The 26,703-nt window shown below is 45.7% G+C and overlaps 1 protein-coding gene across 17 annotated transcripts in view; it reads right to left on the reverse strand.

Annotated features, from left to right (window-relative positions):
* Nucleotides 1-26,703, reverse strand: part of PLCH1 (phospholipase C eta 1) — a 223,838-nt gene that overhangs the window by 73,865 nt on the left and 123,270 nt on the right. For all 17 annotated transcript variants that reach the window (XM_070493783.1, XM_070493797.1, XM_070493790.1 and 14 more), the window contains 5 exons: nucleotides 22,913-23,059; nucleotides 20,763-21,006; nucleotides 15,202-15,331; nucleotides 11,770-11,940; nucleotides 322-415 (listed from right to left, as the gene is read on the reverse strand). In XM_070493783.1, coding sequence (XP_070349884.1) covers nucleotides 322-415; nucleotides 11,770-11,940; nucleotides 15,202-15,331; nucleotides 20,763-21,006; nucleotides 22,913-23,059 — 786 coding nt within the window. The remainder of the gene's footprint in view (nucleotides 1-321; nucleotides 416-11,769; nucleotides 11,941-15,201; nucleotides 15,332-20,762; nucleotides 21,007-22,912; nucleotides 23,060-26,703) is intronic.

The raw sequence follows: 26,703 nt of genomic DNA on the forward strand, positions 1-26,703 counted from the left end.
TTCATGAAATTACCAGCTTGAGGCTATTTCCAAAAATTAGCCATTTGAGAAAAGTCCAAATATTTCTGGGTATTTATCATACATAGTGGCATCAAGTTGACTTGCTTGGAGTGGAAAATGCACATCGTCATCGCAAAAGTAAGAGAAATAGCAGTATCACAGCATCTGTTTTGCAGGAAAATAAGTGTCTGTTGTGGGTCTCATTGGCATCATCCGTAATTCCATAGCTATCTCCTGATTTCGTTTCCTGCAAACCTCGCTAGACTTTAACTCAGTGGACTGACTTGAGAAATGAGAAATTAAGAATACTGGTTACTTTACCTTCTATGCCAAGAACATTTTTCGCCTTATTTTCTTCTGAAACTTCAAATTTCCTTATGATGTCAAGACAATAGTCTGTTGTCACATTATTCATCTAAACGAAACAGAACATTAGTAGAGTACTTGCTATTTCATGAAATATTTTCCTCTGTGCTAAAAAGGTAGACTGACTTTTTAAGCATTCTCGACACAGTGCAAAGTGGTTAAATGAGCAGTGTTTGCGGTCACTAGTGTTATAGATATTTTCTCTTTGGAAAATGGTCACGATCTCAACTTTCTGACGCATCTTTCAGATTTAATCATGAAAACAGCCCTGCCACTGCTGGACAAATATTCTCCACGAAGCCATAAAATCAACAAAATCAAATCAATAATCAGTGCAAATCCACTGCCAAAAATTCACTCTCTATAAGCGACTCACTATCTGCAAAATTAACGTTTTCTACACAAATACTGGAGTTTGCTACTCGTAAATATATGCAGAAAGAAAATGATTCCCAACCAAAACAGAATGCTCTGGGTAAGTCCCCCAGGTGTGTGTCTATCAGTAGATCCTTCCACTGAACGGCGAGCACAGATTCCAGGAGACAGAGGTCAGTATGAGAAAGTAAAAACCAAAAGCTAGGTGAGGCGGAAAATCACAACAGAGAAATCAGCAAGCTCCTTTTGTTCGAGGTGATGCTGAGTATGTCTCTCACCTTCTCTGTGTCTACTTTGTAAGGGAGCTATGAGCATTAAATGAATCAATATTTGTAAGAATAAAAAAGCCACGCACGCTGTTATTACTGAGACTCTCTCAAGGCTGCTCCATGAACATTACAGACTTAGTGTCACTAGGAAAAGTAAACTCTTCAGGAATAATTTCTTCACTTAAATAGCAACATAAAGAATGCGATATTTTCATTAAAAATCCATTCAGCCCTACAACCTAACAATGATATTTACATACACTAACCAATAACAATAGAAGGAGAGAACTGGTGAGCCAGTATTTCCTATTTCAGTGATATTTCTCAGAGATTCCTTTATCTCTTAGGTTCAATACTTATGTTTTAGTGAAATCTAATTCTCCTAAATAGTCTATTTAATAACATTTAAAAGATTTTCAGGGGGAAGCTCTTTTACATGACTATTTTTTGCCAGTGTGAAAGAGCACAGAATGCTTTTCTTTTTTTCAGACTAGCTGCATAATAGCTGATGCATCCTTTGAGTAAGGTTTATAGTTCTCACTCAACTCAGAGGCCTACATCACCAGACACCACCAGGAAATACCATAAGTGAAACCACACCACCTGCATGGACTTGACTAACCTGTCAGATTTCGAGCAGCTTGTGAATTTGTCTCCTATAAGCCAGAGAGATTTATCATATGCATTCTGAAAGATAAGTAATTTCTCACAAAATAAAAAGAACCATACTAATAAAAATTGTATGAGCCACAGGAGACTGAGTTTACACTGCAATCATCTGGTTTATGAGGCTATTTGCTCAGAGATGTGGGGCCTTGACGTGCACTCGGTGGTTTGCCAGGAGCCCATGAGATCTAAAAAGCCAAACAACAAAAAGCTGTCATCCTGGGATGGAGCTAAGTGCAGATGAGCAGACAACATGTTACTCATTCAAGATACAAAGCGGAACATGTAAGCAAGAAGCATCATATTTGAAAGATATTCATCAAATTGGGAAAATATTAGTAGGTTTCCTAGGAAGCTCATAGTCTTCTGGGAACTGTTTAAGAATGAATGGGAAATAATCCACTGCCTACCAGAATTCAAGTACTAAGGATTAATTTGGTGAAATACAGTAAAACCTCCTAATAATGCGAATTGAAATGCAGGAGTCAATCAGCCCCCACCCCTGGTCTCGTTTCCTTACCTCCCAACAGCAAAATCCTACACTTCACACAACTGAATTCTTTAGACCTCACTTAAAAGGTTAAGGAGGGTTTTACTGCAGGAATCAAGGTCCAGCACAGGTGAGTGCTGGGCACCGTCCTTTCCTCCTTGCTCTGCTTCCCGCTGACACAGTTGATCAGGGGGGAAGCACGCAGCTTCTCCCGGCTCTGGCCCGGTTTCCCAAGGAGTTCACTGGAAAGTTCTGTTTGCCGCCTGCTCCTCCAACACTGAGGACTGTGCTTTCTTTACGAGGCAGCTGGTGCCAAAAGAACTTAGGGAAAACTTGATTTATTTTAATAATGACTCTTTTATATAATGTAGTCAATGTTGTGCAGTTCATAAAGAGCTTTTAAACACATAATCCTAAATAGTTCTTACAACAGGCTTGTGAATTACCACTTTTATCCCCATGTTATAGATTGGAAAACTGATGCTGAGAAAGGTTAACTGTCTCAGCTGGAGTCATAAAACCAGTAAGAGGCAGATCCACAGTTCCCATCTGACCTTCCAACTTCAAGTCCAAAGGTTTTTCGTTTACATTACACCTGTTGTCTGGATGCTTTTCCTTATTTCCACTGAAAAATTGAAACGCTTACTTTCAAAACTCATTGCTTTTACAGTATAGCTGAAATTCCTAAACCTTAACTTTTGAAATTTTTGCAACTTTCAAATCAGTTATTATAATTTGACCTCTTTGACTAATCCAGAAGGGACTCCCTTCTCTGTTCCTTGTTTACTCTAGTTCTTTAATCTCATCCCAAAGAGAAAGACACTGGCCCTCATGTGAAAGTTCGATCCACTTCAGATGGACTAACTGTAGAAACCAAGGTCACGAATCTATAAAATATTTGTATTCTGACACTAGCTTTTTATCCCCAAACTTCTTATAAGTTTTGTAGCAAAGCTTTTCCAGGGAGTACAAAATTTTGAAACAAAGTCAGGAGTAAATAATTGTATTTCTTATAGCTGTGATTCCCAAAGCACATGCAACACAAAATCATAGCATAAACTACAGAAGATTTTAATATTACTAAACTCTTTCCAATTTATTTTATCAAAGTAATACATCCATAATTAAATAAGTCAAAACTAAGATGCAGATCTCCCCTTCTATACACAGCACCACTCTCCAAAGGAAATAATGTCAATATTTCTAGATGTGTTTCTTTTGGAATGAGTCTTTCTATTCCTAATTATTATGTTACTGATGCCATTTTTCTCTTTCGTATACTTTAAACATTACCTGTAGATTTTTTATTACATTATGTAGAGATTTAGCTCTCTGGAGCCAACAAACCTAACTTTCTCCCTCTACCCATCTTCTCAATGTGGTTATATCTTAATTTTTATTAAATTACTATTCAGTGTGTAAATTATTCTAAGGAAATGCTGAACACTGAGTCTGTCGTATGATTATGTTTCTTTTCACAGAGATTTTTCTAATTTGTCAAATACTGCAATTCCAGTCCATTTGGTTAATTTTTAATGTCCCTATCACAAATTCTTCCCAATGACTCTAACAGTCTCCCAGCACGATTTTCCACAAAACCAAAGGCAATGGATAATCCATGAATTCCGTTTTTTTCCTCTGTAAAGGTCCTTATTCCAGGCTGGCAGAGTTCTAGAACTTTATTCAGCTCCTGTCCTGGCTTCCTTCTGTCACTCTTGCCAAAGAGCACTCAAGAAGTAAATCACCTCTTTATTTCTTGCCTGTGTTTTGTGTGTGCTCCTGTGCGTGTTTATTCCACACACACATTTGGTTGACAGTTGAGCCGAGAAGGAGATCCCAGGTCAGAAATCGTTGCCTCTGTGTCTCATGGCTTCCAGAATGGCTGTTGAGAAGTCTGACACCATTCTGAATTCAGTCCTCTTCACAGGACCTGTTTCTGGTCACTAATTTGATAGTCTTTCTCTGTCTTTCTGCCAGTTCTGAGGGCCTCCCTCCGTCCTCGGCACAGCAACACTTCACCACGCCTGGTCTCTGTGGATCTTCCTCCATTCCCTGCCAACCTACAGGTCCCAATCTTTCCGCGCTCATCACTTTGTGTATTATTTATTTGGTAATTTCTTCCCTTCTATTTTTTCCTATTTTTTCTGCAACTCCTATTATTCAGATAGTGGACCTTCTGCAATAATCTACTAATTTCCTTATCTTTTCTATTTTCCATCTTTTTGTTGTTTGTTCTACTGTCTGGACAATTTGCTCAACTGTACTTTCTAAGCCGTCTTTCAAGTTAAGTTCTCTGCTCTTTCTTCCTCTGAACTTCTCTTCTCAGAACACTCTGCTCTTGCTTCATGGTTACATTTTTTTTACCACTCTGATGATATTAATGTCAGTTTTTAAAATTTTCTTCTCTCTGTATTGCCTCTATTTCCTTCAAGTTTCTTTATTCTAATTGTTTGCCTTGGTTTCTGTTTTTTTGTGGTAGAAGATTTCCTCAAACATGTAGTAAGCCTTGGCTACTCAAAATCCATTTTTAAAACTGGCTATTTAAAAGCATACTTAAAATCAAGGCAATAAAAACTGGTTGGAAGCTCCATATTCCTGGGCAGAGCTTACCGACTGCTGGGCTCCACTGCAGAATTCTCCAGCTGGACTGTCTTCTTAGTCCGAGGACTGACGTCAATGTTTCAGGGTTCTTTCCTTGGGTTAGTGTGCTACACCCCCGTGGCTGCTGTAACAGATGACCAGGAACTTGGTGGCTTGAAACAACAGAAATGTCCTCTCCACGGACCTGGAGGCCAGACGTCCCCGTCAGGGTGTGGGCGGGGTGGGCTCCTTCTGGGGACCCCGAGGGAGAATCTGTTCCATGGCCCTCTCCCAGCTTGGGGGCTGCTGGCACCCTGGGTGCCCCTTGGCTGGGTTCCACGGGGACAGTCCCTGCCTCCGTCTTCACTCAGCCTTCTTCTTCTCTGTCTGTGTCTTCTTGCTGTCTCTCATAAGAATACTCATCACTGGATTTAGGGCCCTCCCTAAATTGAGGACTATCTCATCTCGGCATCCTTAATGATACCTGCAAATACTATTTCCAAATAGATTCACTTTCACAGGTCCTAGGAGTTGGGACCCCCTTTCAACCGCTATAGCTTATCATATTCCCCCAAGGAAATCTTTCCAATTCCTACATGGAGGGTTAAACCTGGGCACTGAGTGTTGGAAGACGCCTGCCAACAGAGGTGTTCCCTAAATCCTTGTATTCATTACCTATTTCCGTGAAACAAACCACCTAAAACTGAGAGGCTTAAAGCAACTTCTTTGAACACGACCATGCGGGAGGGTTAGTGGGCCTGGGTCCGGCTGGACACTTATGCTGCTGCTACCTGGGCTATTCCAGTCCCTGCCGCCATTGTGTCACCTGCCACAGCCCGAGCTCCCTCTGGCCTCCCCCACATCTGCGGCAGGGCAGCTGGGCCTCTTTCTCTGTGTGGTCTCTCGTCCTCAAAGCAACCAGCCTGGCTTCCTGGTGACAGTCTCACAGTTCCCACCAGGCAAGAGGAACATCATTCCTGCCACCATCCGTTAGTCAAACCAAGTCAGAGGGCCAGCCCAGATCTAACCGGCGGGAAAATAGACCCCACTTCTTGATGGGAGGAGAGGCAAAGCCACATTGCAAAAGGATACGCATGTAGGGACCCCTTTACAAACTGCCCACCGCTTCCATTACGGGGACGGGACCCAGGCTCCACTAGTTGCTGGGCCCCGGTCCCCCCTCCAGCCCGTGGATGCTCGCGGTCCCGAACCCTCCTCCTTCCCTGCTTCGGCGAGGATTGTGTGATCAATTTCTGAGCTGCATGGGGTTCTCCTCGGCGGCTTCTTGCGGACTCGGGCTCAGCCCTGCGAGGCTCCTTCACATCAGACAAGTTTCAGGACTTGGTCATTGCTGCCTCCTCTCCTGTTCTCTTTGTCCTTGTGGTTTTACACAGAGGGAAAAGTCTTTTTACTGTATTTCTGGGTAACTTCAGGAGGGAGTGGGAAAACAGCTCTAAATGAATGGTCATTTGGTTTTCAACAGAGGAAGACAACCACAATAACTATCTCCCCAAAATGGCCACCTCAGCTCACCCCAAAGTTAAACCACAAATTTCAAAGCATTTAGATATATGACTATTTCACAGGAAATGTCATTTGGGAACTATATTCAAGGGAGAAACATTATTATAAGATGTAATCACTCTGAACAGTCTCTCAACTGCCTTAATTGTGAATAATTAAGAAAAATGAAACAAGCTCAGGAAAGGCTCTTAAAGTGATGCCTTATGATGAGGAAAATGCTAACATAAAAAAGATAGAGGCGCACTAGCACCAGAAAGGGGTAGTTTCAAGCAAAAAAGAGTTTATAATCATTTCTCACAGGAGAGCGAAGATTAGAATGAGCCACAACTGTCACCAAACCATGCTGGGCTCAGCGAGAGAAGTGAAGGTACTGGCCGGGGCGTCCTCGTTGGATCAGAAGAACTGGGGAGACATTTCAGCAGGAGACTGGAGACGCAAATGGCGCTGGCGAAGCCCCCGGGAGATGCGGGACGGATGCCAAGGATCACACCCGCGAGGAGGTCCGGGCGGGGTGGGAGGCACCCGCCACGCCCCGCCCCCGACCCCCCCGCGTGGATGCCCCCCTCTCATCCCGGACCACCACCCTGCATGGATGCCCCTGCACACGCCCGGTGGAGGCGCCATGCAAACTGCAAGCGGCTCTCCCCGCATCCTTGGCTCAGCCAGCAGGCGGCTTTCCAGACTGTCGGGGCTTCCAGGCTCCTGCCTCCTCCTCTCACCTCGAGCCAGGAGGAGCACACGAATCCGAGGTGGGTGGGGACTCGCTAGGAAGGCTGTCAAGGGGCAGGGACAACCTCAGACCACCCCTCGGACCCAGGGCTCTGAAAAGGACTGAACACAGAGTGCCTTGCCCGGGGATGAGAAACCAGCGGGTCTCTGGCAGAGACGGGGGACTCTGTCTGCACAACCACAGGGCAAATAACAGAAAACTCAACCAGCCCTAGTGCTTGGCAGCTGCAGAGGAGTGAGGTCGGTGGTCCTCATCAGGGGACGCAAGGCAGCGGCGGAGGCGACACCACGGCCACTGGCTCCCCGCTTAACTGGCACTTCTTCATGGATGTAAAGGACAGCGCAAATTTCCCTTAGACATCTACGTTCTAGGGATGAAAGTACTAATCAAACAGTAGCGGGACATGTCAGAGGCATAAACTCAGTTTTCAGAGAGCTTCTCTGAAAGGAAGATCTGACCCGTGGGCCAGTACCTGATTTCAGAGTGTCCTTGAGAGTGGATGTGGCCAGCAGGGGTATTTCACTTCACAACTGAGTAAATCCTTAGAAGTTGAAGACTCTGGTGTCTACACCCGTCTCATGCCATCAGAGACGAGCGAATCACTGCCACATAGAACATCAAACGGCCTCAGATTTGTTCCATTGAGAAAATCTTGTTTCAAAACTGAAAATCCACAAAACTCTGGACTAATGACTCTCTTGCTGCACATTTAGATCATGTCTAATTTTTCTCTATTTTAAAGAATGATGAAATTCAGAACATTATTGATACAGACCCTGATATCAGTTTCCCCACATTAAACCCAGCATATATGGGGTTAACATCAAAGCACTCATTCCCTGCTTACTCTCTGGCTTCCTGGCTCCAGAATCCACTATCCTCCATGGAGACAGATACTGTCAAGGACAAGCACCTGGATTATCTCCTCTTCACAAAAAGATACAGGCTGGTGGGAAAGCTGCTGACCAGCAAGATCACAGGCTTCCTCCTCTCTGCAAGTAGTCTCAAGGCCAAAGACAGGCTGGTGGGAAAGCTCCGACCAGCAAGGCCATATGCTCCCCCTCCCCTATCTAAAACCCCAAATAAAAACCCTTCCTTTTAGCTTTTCGGGGAGTTTGGGATTTCAGCGTTAGCTGCCCTCTCTCCTTGCTCAGCACTGTGCAAAAATAAAATTCCTACTTTCTTCCACCACACCCAGTGTCAAAGATTGGCTTGCTGCGCAACAGGTGAGCGAACTCACTTCAGGCTCGGTGTCATAACTTCTTTTTGCTGTGCATGCTTCATTATTTCCTTAGGGTGAATTACTAGAAATAAAATGAATTGGTCAAAGTGTTATAAGTTACCTAAAATTTGACAAATAATAAAATTGTTCTATAGAAAGATCGCACCATTCCACAACTCCACCAGAAATATAAGAGATGGACACCGTGTTTGGCAGTAGCTTTTTTTTTAACCTTTACTAATTTGATGGTTTAAAAATGGTCTCTTGGTTTTATTTCATAGTTTTAAATTACTAATGAAGGGTGAACATTTTTAATAGATTTATTGACTTATGAAATTTTTTATGTATTTCAAATGTTTTGCCTATTTTTCTATTGGGTATTCATTTTTTCCTCCATAGTCTATAAGAGCATTTTCCTTTTAAGGAAATTCAGTATTTCCCTCTTTGTATGTTGCAAATATTTTCCTAGTTTGTACTTGATATTAATTTTATGCTGTTTGATAAACTGGACCACATGTAAACTCAAAGTTTGAAGACATGAATATGTTTCTTCGTAATTTATGCTTCTTGATGTATCATGATTGTTTTAAACTTCTTCAAGTTATGCCACATGTAGCTCCAAGCTGATCTAGGAAATTAAACTGGGTACAGGTAGTCATCTGCCAGGAGCAGGCATCACAGCACACTGGCTTCTTCTGTTTTCCCAACTAAAATTTACTGGCTGAATGTCAGTGTAACCAAAAGGAGGGAAGAGCGTGCGCCCTTAGCAAGCAACACCCGCGGCTGCCATCCAAATGGATCGGGTTACCTCCACCAGCCCAGATGAACTGGAAGTCAAGAGCTTCAAACACTTTAATTTCTCACATTGCTGTGCTTCTGAATATCTCATCAAAAGGCTTTCACACGCACCACCGCAATCAGTCTCCAACCTGACACTGTGAGACAGGAAAGGCAGCATCCGCTCCCTTGCTGCAAGCTGCAATCCAGGAAACCAACACTCCACGAAGATTCTCACCCAGTGAAGAACGTAGGTCTTCCGGGCTCCTCATCTGGTGTTCTTTCCACTAGGCCATGAAGAGTTCTCCAGGCAAGAATGGAGAAATAGGCAGAAGAGCAGAAATGTAGAAAGGATCTCTCTGGGCAAAAAGTTTCCTCAGTCACCCTGTTCCTATTCTCTGCTGTCTAATAGCTGACTGTGCAGCTACTGGACAATCTCTGCCTTCGCCAAATTATCAAACTAACTAAAATAACTAATTTGACAAAACATTTTACTACACTATCTAGCTTAACTCTCAAGAAAGCAACTACAAAATTCATAAAATCTCAATCTGTTATTCCTAGAATGTACAGGTTGTGATAATGAGGTAAAGCAAATATTTCCAGGTCTAGTGTCTTTTTTCTGACACCAACCAGATCTCACGTTCTGTGACACTAACTGGGTGTCCAACAGTTCAATTCTGCTCTGACGCTGACCACCTAGAGTCAGCTCAGACCCCACAGGTGGAAGGCTCAGTCCCACAGACCACCCCATGTCAGATGTCAGCCACAAATGGGGTGCCAGGCTACCTCATTTCTGCCTGGCCTACTACAAATCTGGGGATTCTGTCAAGGAAAAAAGAACTGGACAGTAGTTAAAGCAGTAAAAATAGATTTTAATTAGTAACTATTGCAAGAGGGGGAGAGAGAACTCAGTATAGAACTGGTCCAGTTCTGAACACAGGATGGACAAGTGGGATCTATAGCAGTGTGCAGGGTGGGGGTCAGTGGAGGAAACATCAGGTGAGGGGTTCTGGCCACACTGGTCTAACAAGATTCTTGCTGAAGGCAGGCCAGTGATCAGACACCAGCTGCGGAGGGTGGAAGGTGAGGAAGCTTAACAGAGATTGAGGAAGCAGGTTCTGGTGAAAGAGACTTACCAGGATTCCTGATACAACTGGACCCTTGAGGATGAGACCCAAGAACAGGGCCCAGTCAAAACAGGGCTCAGAAGAGCCTGCCTGGAGGCCAGTCAAGGAGAGTCTTTGTCAGCTCCCATAATTCACCAGAACGACTCACCGAGCTCAGAAAAGGGCTTTACTTAAGTTACCAGTTATTATGAAGTAGACTCAGGAACAACACGTGGACATGCCCGGGGAAGGGCACAGAGGCTGGAGCTCCCTGCTCTTGGGCACACCATTCCCAGCACATCCCTGTGCTCAACACCCAGAAGCTCTCCAGGCCCCACAAGTCAGGGCTTTTCAGAGAGGTTCCACTACATGGGAATGACTGATTCAATTGTTCCTGCCATTGGCGACCACGTGGCTAAACTGAGAGGAAATCATACTAAGTGAAATCAGACACAGAAAGACAAAAACCGCACCATCTCACTTACACTGGAACCTAAAAAAGTGAAAACCATAAAAGCGAGAGCAGAAGGTCACTGCAGGGACGGGGAGGGATGACCACGTGTCAGAGGGCAGAAGGTTCAGTTACGTGGGATGAGTAGGTTCTGGGATCTAAGGGTAATACTGGATTATATGCCGAAACCCGCTGAGAGTCCATCTCAGTAGTTCTCACCCCAGAAAACAAACTGTAACTGTTCGAGCTGAGGTGGTAATTAGCTTGACCATCGTAAGCATTTCACAATGTGCATGTATATTAGAACCTCACGCTGCAAACCTTAAAACATACAATTTTTATTTGTCAAGTATACCTCAATAAAGCTAGAAAAAAAAACAAACATTCATTTATGCTTCTACTCTAGTGAGAAACGAACAGAGTTTAAGGCAATATAAAAAAAGCAGCAGGACAAGACCAGCCTTGTTGACCGCAATTCAGCCTACGTAGTATTAAAATTAAAGTCTTATTTCAGGGGCCAGCCCGGTGGCACAGCGGTTAAGTTCGCATGTTCCACTTTGGCGGCCTGGGGTTCGCTGAATGGGATCCCAGGCGTGGACCTAGCACCACTTATCAAGCCATGCTGTGGCAGCATCCCACACAAAATAGAGGAAGATGGGCACAAATGTTAGCTCAGGGCCTATCTTCCTCAGCAAAAAGAGGAGGATTGGCAGAAGGTGTTAGCTCAGGGCTAATCTTCCTCAAAATAAAGAAAGTCTTATTTCAAATATATTTAGGGATTCCCTTTGCTAATCACGACTTACTTAGCCTTCTCATGATCAAATGCCAATTTCCTATCAGAATTATCAATGAATTACTATTTTGCTAGTTAAAACTTATGTCATAGTTTAAAAATAGCTATATTATTATTATAAAGAAAACATTACCATTATATCTAAAATGAAACACACGGTTCACATTCATTTCTTTGTGGAAAAATATGCACAGCCATACTCAACATATTTAAAGCGAAAAAATGTGTAAGTGTTCAATTTATCACTCCGTCATAAAAGCTGCTGTAAACACATTCTAAATAACTCACAGACAGGTTTCTGTGGAATTGTGATGTTGACCCCTCTCCCCTAAATTTAAAGTGTCCCCACATCCACCCCAAGGGAAGCCTGTGTGCCTCTCATGCCTATTTTTAAGGAAACGCTCAATAGTCTGATACCTTCTGCTCCACCTTGAGGAACTGAGCCAGCTCTTCCACTGTCAGGTGATCCTTCTTGTCACTGTAGCTCAAGAGCAGCAGGTAAAGGTCCCGTCTCAACGACATCATTTTGTAAAAAACACAGAACTCTTCAAATGTCAGGGTCCCCTGATTCTCATCTGTATCAGCTTCCTGAAAGATGCGCGGAGAGAAGGAGGCAGTGAGAGTCGAAGCAGGAAACCGAGCCCTGGAGACGACACTCACCATAACCAGGCATCACGCACCCACAGATGGTGAACCACCACTCGCCTCAGGCACAGGATCGACTTAAAAACCGACTATCTATTAGTCCACAAAAGGTTTCAACAAATTATAAAGAACCAACCTTATAAAAACCAATTTCTCTGATCACGGTAAATTTATAAATTAACAAAGAAAGCTTTAAAAAAACCTGGAAACAGCATGATACATTTCTAAATAGGAAATGACACACAGAGGTGAACACATGCTCTCCAGGTTAAACGTGTGTGAGAAAGTGAATACAGTCATTAGAAGGAAACCTGAAGTTTAAATTTATTAGAAAGCAAGGCAGATTAAAAGCAAATAAGCTAATAGTTGAACTCAAAAAGCTAGAAGAAAGCTAAGCTAAAGAAAATAGAAGGAAATAAACTATAAACAAAAGCAAAAAGCAAGGAAATAGAAAATAGATATAACATCAGAGGTGAGCAATGAAACCAAAAGCTGATCTTTTGAAGAAACTAATGAAAAAGAGAAATCTCGGACAAGACTATCCAAGAACAGAGAAACGCTACACATAATGCATGACTAAAACACCAGTCTCGCACCAGCTTGTGAACTAACTCAATCAAAGGTGACCTGCAATCATAGCAGAGCCTCTCTCCACTCAGCATCAGGGGCTCATGCTCTCTCAGCTGTCAGCATCACCGGTCCCCCTGCTCTCCCTCTACAGAGGGCTGGAAATCCCTCTGGACTGATTTCTGGTTGGAATTACTTGTTTCAGGGATTACTGAGTGAGACACATGCCCTGTATCTTACTTCTGATTGGCTGAATCTGTCATAAAACCACAAACTGTGAGGGATGCATAACGAGCAGCCAGTCCGTTTACCTGCTTTTCCTTATTCCACGTGAACACAGCTGTCAGTGAACAAAACTGACAGGACAAAGGGCATCCGGAAGTGTATGGATTTTGTGAGCAGACTCAGCTGTTGTGTGGTTTTAGACACAGTTTTGGAAGTCAAAGTGCTCATAAAAATACGTATTTTTTAAAACTCTGCTAACCTTGAGTCACTGATGAGCAACCACTCCAACCAACACTTAACCACACGGTTTCTCTGTGAGGCTGAGGGCTGGAGCCGGCTGTCATTTTAAAGGCGGAGGCAGACTGGTCTACAGAATCAGCACTTCCAGTGTGTGAGCTCCTGGTTGCAGGGTCTTTGCATCCTAAGACACGGGGTCTAATGCTCATGTTTCTGCCAAAGCTTTGTTTCAGAAACCTAACCCTGGATACAGAGATGAAACATATTCCAAGACTTTCCTGTAAATGCCTGACAATTAGGAACAGTAAACCTCTGAGGTTAAGACAATAGCATCTAAAGCAAGCTACCCACACCTTAAAAGATTCCTTTAAAAAAAATCAGCTGAATCTGGCACTGCAGCAAAAAGGCAAAGAAAGTCCCAGGGAGGCTTTACGTCTTTACCAGCAATTTGGTCAAAAGAGAGGGAACAAAAGAAAGAGTCCTGAAATGTCAGGAAGACCCTCGGTCCTGTGGCTCCCTCCACGAGCACGTCTGACCCTGCTCACGAGAAGCCGGCAGTGGAAACGCCCTACAGATGCGGGCACAGCCGCCACCCAGTCACGCCTGGCTCCATCCAACTCCAAATCTGAAGCCATAAAACGACCCTCAGTGTTTTCTTAAAACCTGTCTACAGGATTTACTTCGCTCTCATGAGACATTTGACAGAAGCCTTTCCTGATTTTCCCTCTAAAATGCTTGGTGCATTAGAGATAAAAGGCACCCGAAAGGAAAAAAACCTAGAAGTAAAAATAGTCCAGTATCTATGTCACTTCCTTCTCTTACTTCCGGGAAGCACCCCAAAATGCATCCCTTTTGTAGGTATGGACTTTGCCCTCCTCTTCAAGCTTGGCCTCTCTGATCTAATCAGCAGCCACCGCTCTAGTGTAAAGAAGACCTGGTGTGGAAAGCTGCAGATGGGGCACTGGAGCTCACACGGGGCAAAAGGGAGATGTCCCAGGAGCACCGGACACGGCAAACCTCTCTCCAGGTTAAAGGCAGTTCACTCTGTGACAACTCATGTCCCCTCACAGGCCCCACCCCCTCTCCAGGGTGCTTCTACAGCACATCTCATTCTCTCCTCTTCTGTCCTTCCTCTCCTGTCGCTCTCCAGTGCAATAGAACCAATCCCCACAAGGCAAACCCTCTCAGCCAAGAGCTCCCCAAGGACAGGACCACTGTAGAGGTCACAGAACCAGGCCAGCCTCCATCTTCCATCATGGTTGCATCTCACCCCTCATGTTCTTCCTGCCCTTAGAACCTCTAAGAACCTCCAAAAACAAGTGGTTAGAAAACAAAGGGAGCACAAAACATTAAACATCATAAAACATCACCACATGCTTATTTTCACACGTACAGAACATCACCTACCTAGTCACAGAGAACAGAAAATCACTGCAAAACATCGATTATGCCTGTGACTTATCTCCAGGTAAAAGCCTTTCCCAAATTAATATCCTAGTGATTACTAAAACTCTAATTTCGCTTTTGCACCAACTCAAACTCAACAGAACTCACTTTCACCCCTGAGACTGAGGACTGAGTACAATTACTGTGGAGGCCACACAGTAAGTCTGGGTCCAAGGACTTTGCTCGAGGACTTTCCAGTGGGCTAGGGGCACCTCCTCTCACCAATAAGCAGCTGAGCGTGCTCCTGGGGAGCTCGCCTGATGGCAGCAGTGACAGGCGCTCCTGTGCCTCCTGGATTCTCCATCTCTAACTCACTCCTCTGAAACACAACAGGCTTGAGGACTCAACAGTGGGGCTTTCCATGTTACTTAGTCTCCATCCTGATCTTCACACAGCCTGCAAGGTGGGCAGATCAGACACTATGATCCCCTCCACAGTACCTGATCCCACTGACTCCATTATTTAAGGGTCAGGTCAAGTGCTTACAATGACTCTGAAAACAGCAACAGCAACAAAAAAGCATTTTAGAAGTGAAATTGTGGGTGCATGTTCAATTTAGGAAGTTTTTTCCTTGATGAAATAAAATGCCTCTCTTATCAAAGAGAAATAAGACAATACAGAGCAGGGAATACGAGCTTCCAACAAAACAAAACAGCCATAAAATATCTAAGTACCTCAATAACCTCCATTGTGTGTTTCGCATGAGGCCAAGTGATCGCAGAAACATACCTGAAACATCTGTCTGACTTTTCTTCGGGGCAAGTTGACGTTGAGCTTATGCATCAACTGGTGTATCTCCTCAATATTCAACAAGCCATCACCATTCTTATCAGCTTCCTCGAAGGTCTGCTTCAGCCACGTGCACAAAGGTCAAGAAAAACACTTGTGTTTTCATCAAAATAAAAACTGCTCGCACAGAACAGGCACAAGGACATTCATCTTGAATAGTGAACTCGAGAGACATTCTTGAGGAGGCTGCAAAGCCCAGGCTCTGGTGAGCCACTGACAGTGACGCCAAAGGGGCAGAGGGAGGGGGCAGGGGAGGTGGTCCCTTCACTGTGCAGCAAGGGCAAAGCACAGGGCTCTGAGAGCCTCTTTAACTCATGCATTCTTATGCGCCCTGCTCAGGACTCTCTACAATGTGATGAAGCCCCAAACACACCACAGTCAGGCCTTATCTTCCCCTTTTTCATCCAGCGTCTTCCTACCTTCACCATACCCCATGCTGCACGACCTCAACGCCCTTTCTCAGTCCCACTCCTACATTTAGCAACTTAGACCATGCAGTTCATTTGAACCATCCAGACCATCTCCTCACTGTTCAGATGAGGATACAAGACTGAGAGAGAGAAAAATCTGGTAAGGATGCTAAGAGAACCAGGTGTCCGCCCCAGGCCTCCTGCAACTGGTGCAACTCTCCTGGCCCCTCACAGAAGGCCGTCCGTCTCTAGGCTGTTCCTCTTCCTGTTATTAACTTTGATGGCTCCAGCCTGATAGGCACAAACTCTAAGGGAAGGACAGGAAGATGAAGTATGAGCCTGATATCAAAGCTCAGGTCTGGCACCAGGTGACCGGGGACATGAAGCTGCGTTTAGATAAAAAGGATTTACATCATGCGAGTTGAGATTTTAAAAGATGCTCAGCAGGATGAGTCTTGAGTTGTTTTACATAGTGAGGAAGCAGAATAAACCATAACAAATAGATGAGTTAACATTTAGCAGAGGACTTTTTAAAAATGTATGATTCATAGTTGTTGGGAGCAAATTACAGAAGGCAGTAATTGGGTGTATACTTGGAAAACCAAACTGAGCTTCAAAACTCGAAGGCTAACAAAGAGGAAGAGAATGCACGTGATGGAAGGAAAGCAGAGAATCAAAGTTAGGGAAAAGCACAGGTTCAAAACCCGCCTGCAGGAGAGTGGGTGTGTTCAGACGGCAGGGTGGATGGGTGGTATCTGCTCACCACCAGGCAACATAGGGCAGAGATTTTCATTTTAAGTCAAAATATTAAGTAACCTCCCAGGGGTAACAGAGCACATTTACATTTCTCAGGGGAATAAAATTACAATGGTGGGAGACTGTCCCTTAGCAAGTAAAAATACCAGGAGGTGAAAGTTATTTCTTCTAAAGTTGACCAGAGGCGATTTTCAGACTGTAAACACCTTCTTCACATTTTGTTCCCTTTATAACATTTGAAAATAACGAGCCCTGTTCTTCCAAGTTCAGTGTCTCCTCATGGGGCTCAGGCAGAACCTCATTACACAACACCCGGAAGCTGAGAGTGACCCAGGGCTGGGGAGAGGGACTGAAGACTTGAGGGAGTGAACACACGGCCACTCCCAGTAAGAACCTGATCGGGTTTTCCTGTGTCCTGGACACACAGCCCCGCCCATGAGCTCCACCTCTTTCCACGGTGGATGCTGCTCTGGCCCCACAAACTGTTCCCAGAATTCAAAGAGGTGATAACATGAGTCCAGTGGTGGCAGGATTTTGTCCTTTTATTCTACACTTCTTCACCAAAGCCTCTCAGGGGCTTCTCCAGAGAAGCAGCACTGACAAGCAGACCCTCCGCCTGAGTCTCCTGCAGGAAGAAGCCCTAGTGGGCGGGGCTGTGTCTGCAACGCCTGCAATGGCAACACACCAGTGGCCTTGGTGACTGGTTTAGGGGAGAGGGGACTGGAGGAAGAAGCAGAGGTATGATCAGGCCAAGAGACAGGTGCCAGGTCTGCTTCTGTGCTGGCCTGGCCCTGGGACAGCAAGTCACTGTGTGACTGCTCAGAGCTTCCATTTCTCCATCCATAATGTCAGTGGGCACAGCCAGATGACCTTGCAGTCCCTTCCACCTCTAACACTCCATGAAAGGACGACGATTCTCTGCGGGAACAGCACACGAGGCTTACGGCACAGCTGCAAGGAAATGCACGCTGATAGCCTAAGGCTGTTCTTCACAATTGAAGTGCAAGTGCCCAGACAGCCCTGAATTAATGGTTCACAGCCACACACATGATAAGTTTAAGACAGAAACCGTCATTCTGCAAAGAAAAATTGAGAGTAAAAACTGAATGAAAAGTCACAGCCTAGTATTTTTTATCAAGAAATTATAGAAAAATACAAAGCACTGAACAGTATTTTTTGTGCAGGGTGGGCAAACTTTTTCTGAAAAGGGCCTGAGAGTAAATAGTAAAGGGTTTTGCAGGCCATTTGGTCTCAACTGCAACTACTCACTTCTACTAGTGTAGTGCGAAAACAGCCGCAGACAATTCGTAAACATACGGCATGGCCATTTTCCAATTAATTATTTATGGACACTGAAATCTGAACTTCATATAATTTTCACGTATCACAAAATGTTCCTCTTCTGATTTTTTTCAACCACTGAAAACCCATCTTTAGCTCAGGAGCCCATACAATAACAGGCTGTGGGCCTGACTCGTCCCACAGGCTGCAGACTGCAGGGCCCCTGACCTGTGGGGAAGGTGAAAGGCTCCAGTTTGCAGCATCTACAAGGGACCGCTAAAGTATCCAGAGGTTACAATTTCCCTCCTGGGGTCAAGAGACAACGTGAGGGAACCATGGAGGAGAATGGTCGGGTGGAGAAAAAGGCTGAGGCTAGGTGCCAGCACCGCCACCTTTGTAGGCTGGGGCCACTGAGATTTCAGACTTTAATCTAGCTGCACAGGAGAGCAAAAGACTTGCCGGATCCCACTTCTCTTTGGCAATGACAACAGTAGTTATTATTTATAAAGTGTCTAGTATGTGCTGGACAGCATTCTAAGCACTTTGTGGATATCAACTCACCTGAAGGTAGGTAGGCAATTAACATCATCACTGTGTCACAGATAAGACCCAGAAGCAAGAGAGTTTAAGTGACAGACCCAAAGTTACACAGAACACAGCAGAACTGGGGCTGGACCCCAGTCAGTATCTGATAAGGGATTCATATCCAGAATACAGAGAACTCCTAAAACTCAACAATAAAAAACAAACAAGCCACTTCAAAAACGAGCGAGAGAAAAGTGTGTGTGACTGTGCATCGAGCTGTCCACATCAGAACTTGGGGGGATGGTGTGAAACTGATGGACGGGGGAAAGATGCTCACTCTCTTTATGCAGCTCCGTTCTCTCTGGCTTCCTGCAATGAGCATGTCTCTCTTATCTAATTAGTAAAATCTTATAAAGGAGACAACATACGCCCATTTCCCTCACTGTCTACCACTTCAAGGATAGAAGAGACATTTATGTAAGAGGCTAACAGCCCTGGAATATTGTGAATTTGCCCTAGTTGGCCGGTTGAGGATAGCAACTTCTGGCACTGATGTCCTCCCACGGCCACTGCCTTCCCTTCTTCCTTGCTGAGGAACCCTGGCTTTGCTCAGGTATCTAAGAACCACAAGCTGTCGTGGAGCCTGGGAACTGGAGGCAGCAGAAGAGTCTTGACTGGCCGGAGTACAGCCATCCTCAAACTGTTGTCCAAGGGGCCCCAGAACCCCCTTCTCCAACTCTCTACCTGTGTGAGACGAGACTTTCTTTGTGCATTTCAACTACAACGACATATCTCAACAGATCGAATGCAGAGCAGACACGAGAATCCACACATTTTACTAAGACAGATGTTGCAAAAGAGAAAAGCAATACTGCTCTTCTCACTAATTTGCTTTGCATTAAAAAATAGTTACATTAACCTGTAATTTTTAATGAGTCAACAAATATTTTTTAAATTCTCATTTAATTTCTTCTATGACAAATATCAATAGCTGAAACCCACACAAACAAAGACTCTGGAGACCTTAGTTTTCAGGGCACACCAGGGTCCTGAGATCACAGTCCGCGACGCTCATCAACTATTCCTGTCCTGGCCGGTGCAGTAAGGGCCTGCACAGCACTCTGGCCAGCGAGGAGAGGGATCTCCTGGGAGGTTCCCAGGCAGTTTTCCTTAGCTCTTAAAGAAAGATCTGTGAGAAGAAACTCTGCTCCCTCTCAGCAGGGCTGTGTTTGGAGCTGCTACAGCTCTCTCTGAGCAAACGGCAGCCGCTGAGGACCAAGCGAACACGCAAGACGCCAGAGCCAGGCCCCCAACAGCACCACCAAGCCACGGACCAACTGACCCCAGGACCCTGTCTCAGAGCTCCTGTTCATGAGAAACAAGCACTCTTTATGGTTTGAGGCACTGTTGGCGTGGTTCTGTGGCTTGCACCAGAAAGCACTCCTACTAATTCAGTATTTTTTTGTGTTTTTTACAAAACCTAAAGGAGTTAAGAACCAAACCAAGAGAACAAAGCACAGCAAGTTAGTTCCTGTGTTGCGTTTGCTCATTCACAGATCCCAGCGGCATTGCTCTGCAAGCCGTGAATCTCGATGAAAACATCATGGCTGCTCAGCGCAGACTTGGCGCAGTTTTTTTCCAGGGGCTGAGTGTTACCACTCTGCTCCAACCACAGCCTGTGTGAGGAACTGCAGCTGAAACAGCACAAACTTATCACCACCGTGGGAAAAAGAATGGGGCTCACGTTCCAACAACAGCAAGGGAGTAGTCCCATGCCCCACAGGGATGGGGCACATATACTTTGGGGTCATTAAAAATGCAAAGAAGGGAACCAAGGCAGTCGACCAGTCTGATGCCCTCGCTTTACAGGTAAGGAACTTGCGGCCAGAAAGGCCAGGTCACAGGCCTGGCTGGACCGCAGAAGAGCTGCCTCCAGAGCAAACACACTGATCACTTCTCTTGCCAGCCCTGCAGGACCACAAGGATGGGCTTAAACAAGAATGAGACCCAGGCTGCAGTTCCTCGAGCAATTTAGAGACGGTAAATGTTATTAAGTAAAAAGTAACCTCCCTTGAGTCTCAATCACTCCAGTTTCCAAAAAGAGAGTGGGAGCAGCAAGGGCTCAGTGCTCGGACATGACTGGAACTCGAAAACTACCTGTTAAACTAAACTGACTTTACAACAAAGCAGGATTTTCTCTAATCCAAACAATGCCTTCCTGGGGACCTCGTCTCTCTTGGGAAACCTCAGGCTGCATCTGGAGACCTCAGTTGAGGAGCTAAATTCAGTCTCCCCTGAAGGAGTTTGCTCCTGAGTCCACATGAGCTTGTTTCTACATTGTTCACACACCATCAACGTGGAGTGACAGTGAGGAAGGGACAGAGGGTGGGAGGGGCAAAGACAGACAGGAAAGCGGCTTTAAGCCTCCAAATTATGGGAAGAAATAAAGCTTAGTCTAATGCTTGATTCACACATGCATGCACACATGCACATGCACACACGGCTCAAGAATAAGCTCTGGGAGGATATTGGTCATGGGTCCTCTGCCTCTTGGCAAGGGAGTCTTCATCGCTGATGCCGGCCATCAGGTATTTGAGCCCTGTGATCCAGGTGCGTGCCTCCTCGGGGTTGGAGGTGATGAGGTCCAGGGACTCCATATGGTTGCCATGGTAGATGGTGAAGCAGCAGCTGGGGTCAAAGTTCCCTTCGGCTTGCCTGTGGAATATTTCAGACTGCCGGCCCTCAGTGACTTTGTAAATGGAGTCAATAAGGACTGTGAGGAAAGAGACACATACACGGAAGGTGAAGATGCTTAAACCAATTAAGCAAAAGGAAAAGCAAGTCATTTTACATTAAAAAATAAGCGTGAACAAATTTACTGTCTGTGAGCTGTGGTTTTCAGTCCAAATGTGCAATACAAGCCCATCATTTCCTGCTGGAAGGTGTCTCCATGTGGGGCCGTCTGGACAAACCCTCCCAGGCACTGAGTCAGGATGCACGGAATTTATGATGGGAAGAGAGAGGCGGCCATTGGAGCAGGAGGACTGGTAGAGAAGGGGGCGATGAGTGCGTGAAATCCGTAGTCTGCATATTGATGCAGGGAAGACATACAAAGACCCAGAACCAACTGTGGTGTTTTACAATACGTATAAAACGACAGTGAAAAATTGGAAGGAAGAAACAACTGGTGGTAACGTACAGCACAGCTAGTGTGACTGCCCTTTAGGGAGAGATGCTGTGACAGTGATGGCAAAGCAGGGTTAGAGAGGGCACAGGGGAGAGGGGTGAGGACTTGGGGACGAGGGCCCACCCAGGGACCCCGACTACAGGGGTCTCAACTCCAGGGGTCCTGACTCCAGGGGCACCGACTGCGAGGCTCAAGAGGGAGAGGGCAGGAGACGAGGCTGGACGGCAGGCAGAGGCTGGACTGTGGAGAGCCTGGAGTGACAGCCTGACCATCGGCACCATCTAGGAAGTGAAGCGACACTGCCAGCTGGGATGTGAGAAGCACTGGTGGGACCATCCCCTCAGATAAAACAGCATTTCCTGTTTGCTTGCTTGCTTGTGTTTAAGCAGAAATTAGAGTCCTACAACCCTCCTGATGGCCCATGCACACCATCCACTCCTGGCTCGGCCTTCACGGCAGGGTCCCCATTTTCCTGTGGTATTGACACATTCCCCACATGGCCCCCCGGGAAGGAGCCTGTGCCCAGGCGCAGGCCACTGCGGCTGCCTCACTCCGGTTTCTCCTGATTGATTTGTGGTGGGAACACAACCCAGTCCTGATCAGGAAACCAAGGCCGTCCGCTTTGAGGGAGGCCTCCTCCCTGAAGAGAAGGTGCACCTTCTCTCGGCCTCCTCACTTCCCGTCAGTCCCAAGGCCCAGAACAGCTGCTGCTCGGTCACAGGCCAGCACGAGGGACAGGGCCACAAGCACTCAGGAAGCACAGCTGGAGGCTCAACGTCCCACGCCTGTGGCCTCCAAGCTCTGATGTCTCCTCACACGAGGTACCAACTTTGTCTATCAGGTAAGCCTGATTCAGCCGAGGTCTTCTGCTACCTGAAGGGGGAAGCACCTAAACTGACAAAAGCAGGAGAAACCAGCAACATGCAGGCTGGTTAGGAGCCTTGGAAATAGGCCACCAGAAAGGTGAAGAGATCCTGGACCCAGGAGGTTCCTGCGAGAACAGGACGGAAGGGGTAGAAGCGAGAGCCGCGATGGGGTACTCAGTCGGACTTGTGCCGAGTCAGAAGAGTGGGAGTCAGAACAAAGCCATTTTGGTTGATATTGAAACAGTCTCATTGGCTCATTAATCAGTTTACTGTGCTGAGAATACTCTTTCAAGTCCACTGGATTCAAGATATCCTTCACCTTTTATAGGAAAATAAAAGGCCTCAGATTATAAAACCTCACATCCCAAATAAAACAATACATCATGTCTCCAACACGGGACATATGAGCATTTACAGCATTCATGGACAAGAAAACTTTTATGGATTTAAATTCTCCAAAGAATTAAAAAAGCATAAATGGTCATCACTGATTCAGCCTCTCCACATCCTTTAACAACTGACCCCAAAACCTGCAAACATGTGCAAGTCCCACAGATATGGAGCTCCCACAGAGCCCACCCAACATGACCCGTCAAGCCCAGCAAAGAATTCGAGGCTGCTCTTACTTTTTGCCTTCTCGCTCTTCCTGGAGGGTCTCCATCGGAGGCGGGTCCGGTGCTCGTCCAGGTAAAAGAGCCGGACCAGCCCCTTGGCCCCGCGCTTCAGTTTGATCATCTGTGTCCCGGACTGCATCACACTCATGCATCTTTCAACTGCAAGAGAGGTGACAGCACGCTCAGCTCTGGCGTTGCATGCAGACGGGCACTCCAAGACCTCACTATCAAACGAGACCTCTGACTCACCCGAAGATGCCGACCACTGGAGACCAATTCGGGAGAGGTGATCTGGAAGGGAGCTGTGCAGGAGCTGACTCACGGCTCCAGCCAGGAGAAAGCCTTACAGACTGAAATAAAACCACCCCTAGGCACAGAGCCATCTTTTGTTCTAACAGGCAACACATTATTTTTTGGTATGAAACTCCTGATCATTTGATACTTAGATTTATGTTCATAAAGCAAGTTCTCAGACATCATGTTAAGTCTTGTGACTTTCTATATAGCCAGTTATAAAAATATCCTTAAGAGAATGCTTTAAAATGTAATCAACAGAGACAAGATTGGCAAAATGTTGACAACTATTGAAGCTGGACAATGCTACAATATGGGTTCATATTACTATTATATTTTTGTGTATATTTGAAAACAGCTAAATAAATATGATTTTTTAAATGTGAACAGAAAAAGACCAAGTTTTCACAATTGAAGACAAAACATCTGTTGATGAATTAAACTGCTAGGAGCTTCCACCTAGAGGATTACCTTGGTGACTGAATTTGGGTGATATCCACACACTTATGGTCCCAGTCACAGCCACCCCTGCAGTGCTCTGCTCTGAGATGAGCCATCCTGGAAGTGGGCGTCAGAGGTGCCTGTGTCCCCTCCCTCTTAACTGGAAACACTCCTTTCCCATCTCATGTGCCTTGGATGGCCTGTCAATAACCCCAGCTAAGAACTGGGCCCCTGACTTAAGTTAGCAAATCTGGTTCCCTTCCGAGGAAGACGAGTCCTGAGCACTGAGTGAAAAGAGAACCGAGCCGTGTCTGCAGCCCAGACTTCAAAGATGCTCCTGAGTGGCCCCCCACAATGCAACTCTTGTCACAGTTACTCTTCCCGAGGCTGACGGGTCACTCCATGTTCCCCTTGATCCTGTGAGTTACACAATTCTCTTCCAAATACTCTTTTATTGTCAGTCAGAGACAGCTCTGACCTCACCAGCCAACACAAAGGTGCACACACACAACCCCCAGGGCACCCCAAGGACCTCTCTGACTGGGCAATGTGATGACAGAGGCACAGCAAACAAACATCAACAATGTGGACTTCAGTTTTTTGGCTAAGTACCTTGTCTTTACTAGGAAAGATTAATTTGATCCCAAAGCTTCAGACTGTATGCACAGGGTACTCGTTAAAGGTAACTTCTACATAACAAACTTCACTATTTCCTCACAAGGAGCCTCTTCTCCCCCAGACAGATCGGGGAGGATCTGCATAAAATTAAGTAAGGACTTAGGATTTGATACTGCACAGAAGGCCAAGGACAGGTCGCTCCTACTTATTTTATCTGACATAGCAAGTACCCAAGTAATAAAAATACTGCTTAAGAAAACACACAAACTTAAAATGTTTACTTTGAAGCACAGAACGAAATTTGAGATGTGGTTTCACCTACATTAGTGAGTTCACCCCTCACCGAGCACCATTCATTTAGGTAACTAGAGCCGTGGATCTGAATTCTCGACAGGCACCCTGACCACCTCATACAGCACTGAGAGGGACACAGACAATGTCAGTGCATCAAGATAAAACCATCGGTCAAACCAACCAACCAAAACTCCTAGAAAACCTATGAGAACTTCACTGACCGCTGACAAGCAGTCACATCAAAAAACAGATGCTCACAGAGTGACTCCTTATTTCAGGAGCAGGGCCATGTAATGAGGTAAAGCAGAGAAAAAGGAGGCTTTGCCCTTGACTTGAAGAAGTTAAACTTTAGGAGAAGGAAACATCTAAAAAGGTAACTTATTCCTGGTCATTCAGAGCTGTGGTCACGAGCAGAGTCTGGGTCCAAAGGCTGGGGTGGAATTCCAGGTCACCTCTTACTGGCTGTGTGACCTGGGCACCTGACTTAATCTCTCTCTGCTTCCATTTTCCATCTATAAACCAGGGATGATGTTGGTTACCTCTTGAGTTGTTGAGCACTGAATGAACTGATTTATGTAAAGTACTGAAAACATGCCCAGCACATTATAAACACTGTAAATGGTAGCTATGATTACAGATTTATTATTGAAATATTTAAAAATAAATGCCAAGTCAGAAGTAAAGGCAGAAACACTATGGGGGTCTACAGAAAGAGGAACATGGAGCAAGCTGAGTGGGGAGAAGTGTGGTAATGAAACAGGACGAAATGAAGACTCGGGGGCTGGAGGGAGCAGGGGAGTGACAGGGTTGGGAAGAGACTGACTCAGTGTGTGACTACAGGCCCACAAACCCAGGCGGCAGGGCTGTGGATGCCAGGACAAAGTTTTAATCCACTGGCACTGAGAGGTTCCCTAGACGTTTCTGAGCAAAGCATTAGTGGGACAAAAGACAGTCCAGGAAGATGTCTCTTTGGAAAGAGAGCATAAAATACATTGTTTAAACCAGAGCAGAAAACTGGATCAACCGTAGCATCAAAGATGTAGAGCAGGACTGTTGACACATCGACATGCATCCTCTGCTCTGTTCATCCGGCTCCTTCTCTCCCTTCGTTTTTCTCAGTCCCACTTCTTTTCCCTGAAATGGAATAGCTATACCATCTCTGCACTTTAACAAGAAAAGCACAGCGGTTTAAAATTAAGTGCAGTTTCCTGAGCTAATAAGTACCACTCACCACTCAGCAAGCATCACCCAGAGAAACCCAAAGGTTTTAGAAAGTGGGATCCAGTCCCTTCGAACAGGAGTATGTTGACGTAATGTATTAAATATTCGCTAGTGTCACATCTCTCCACCACCTGAGCCATGGCTGAGACTCGGGCAGCATCCACTGCAGGGGACTGGCACACTGGTCAGGAAGGACTTGGTCTGGAACAGCGTGCTGCCTCACTGCACACGGAGCTGCTTTCTGCTTCCTCCAGGACGTGCCCGCCACCTGGAAGGCCACTTGGTCAAAGACAAATTGAAGAGTCAAGACCCAGGGAGTCTTGAGTGTCGTCTGACCCACTCCTCCCTTCCTCAATCCTGATGCAGACAGTCCACGGGAATCTCCAACCAGGGAAGGAGCGGCCTCGACCGCTCTGACTCATTCCAGCGGCAAGAAACACCAGTGCCAGAGCAAACACTCTTCTCGTGTCATCTAAATCACTTGAGTGTCAACATAAGCCAATGTCTTCATGTTTTGCCTCGAGCAGAGACAGGTACCAGTAGTTACCACCCCTATAACAGTCATTCTACAGTCATGCCCCATCGGCAGATTCCACAAAACAGGATGAGAAGAGAGGGAACAGGGGAAGAGTCCCAGGGGCTTAGGATGATAGAACCCATCACACATGGCCAGCCCCAGAGGGCGTCCAGGGAGAGTCTGCAGACAGGCAGCTCCCAACACTGGCACAACCCCTCAGATCCTGCATTCTCCCTGGGGTAGCCTTCACATTTTTAGAAAAGAAGTTTATCTGGACACAACACAGCAACTCAAGAGCACTCTAGGAAAGATGCCCACCAGCCATCATGGAACACGCATCCATAAGGCTCCAAATCTCAATATGCACACAAAATGGACAGACCAGCTGCAATCATGATATTTAGCTCAGTTGGCACTC

Source organism: Equus asinus, chromosome 21, assembly GCF_041296235.1.
Source record: "Equus asinus isolate D_3611 breed Donkey chromosome 21, EquAss-T2T_v2, whole genome shotgun sequence".
NCBI lineage: Eukaryota > Metazoa > Chordata > Mammalia > Perissodactyla > Equidae > Equus > Equus asinus.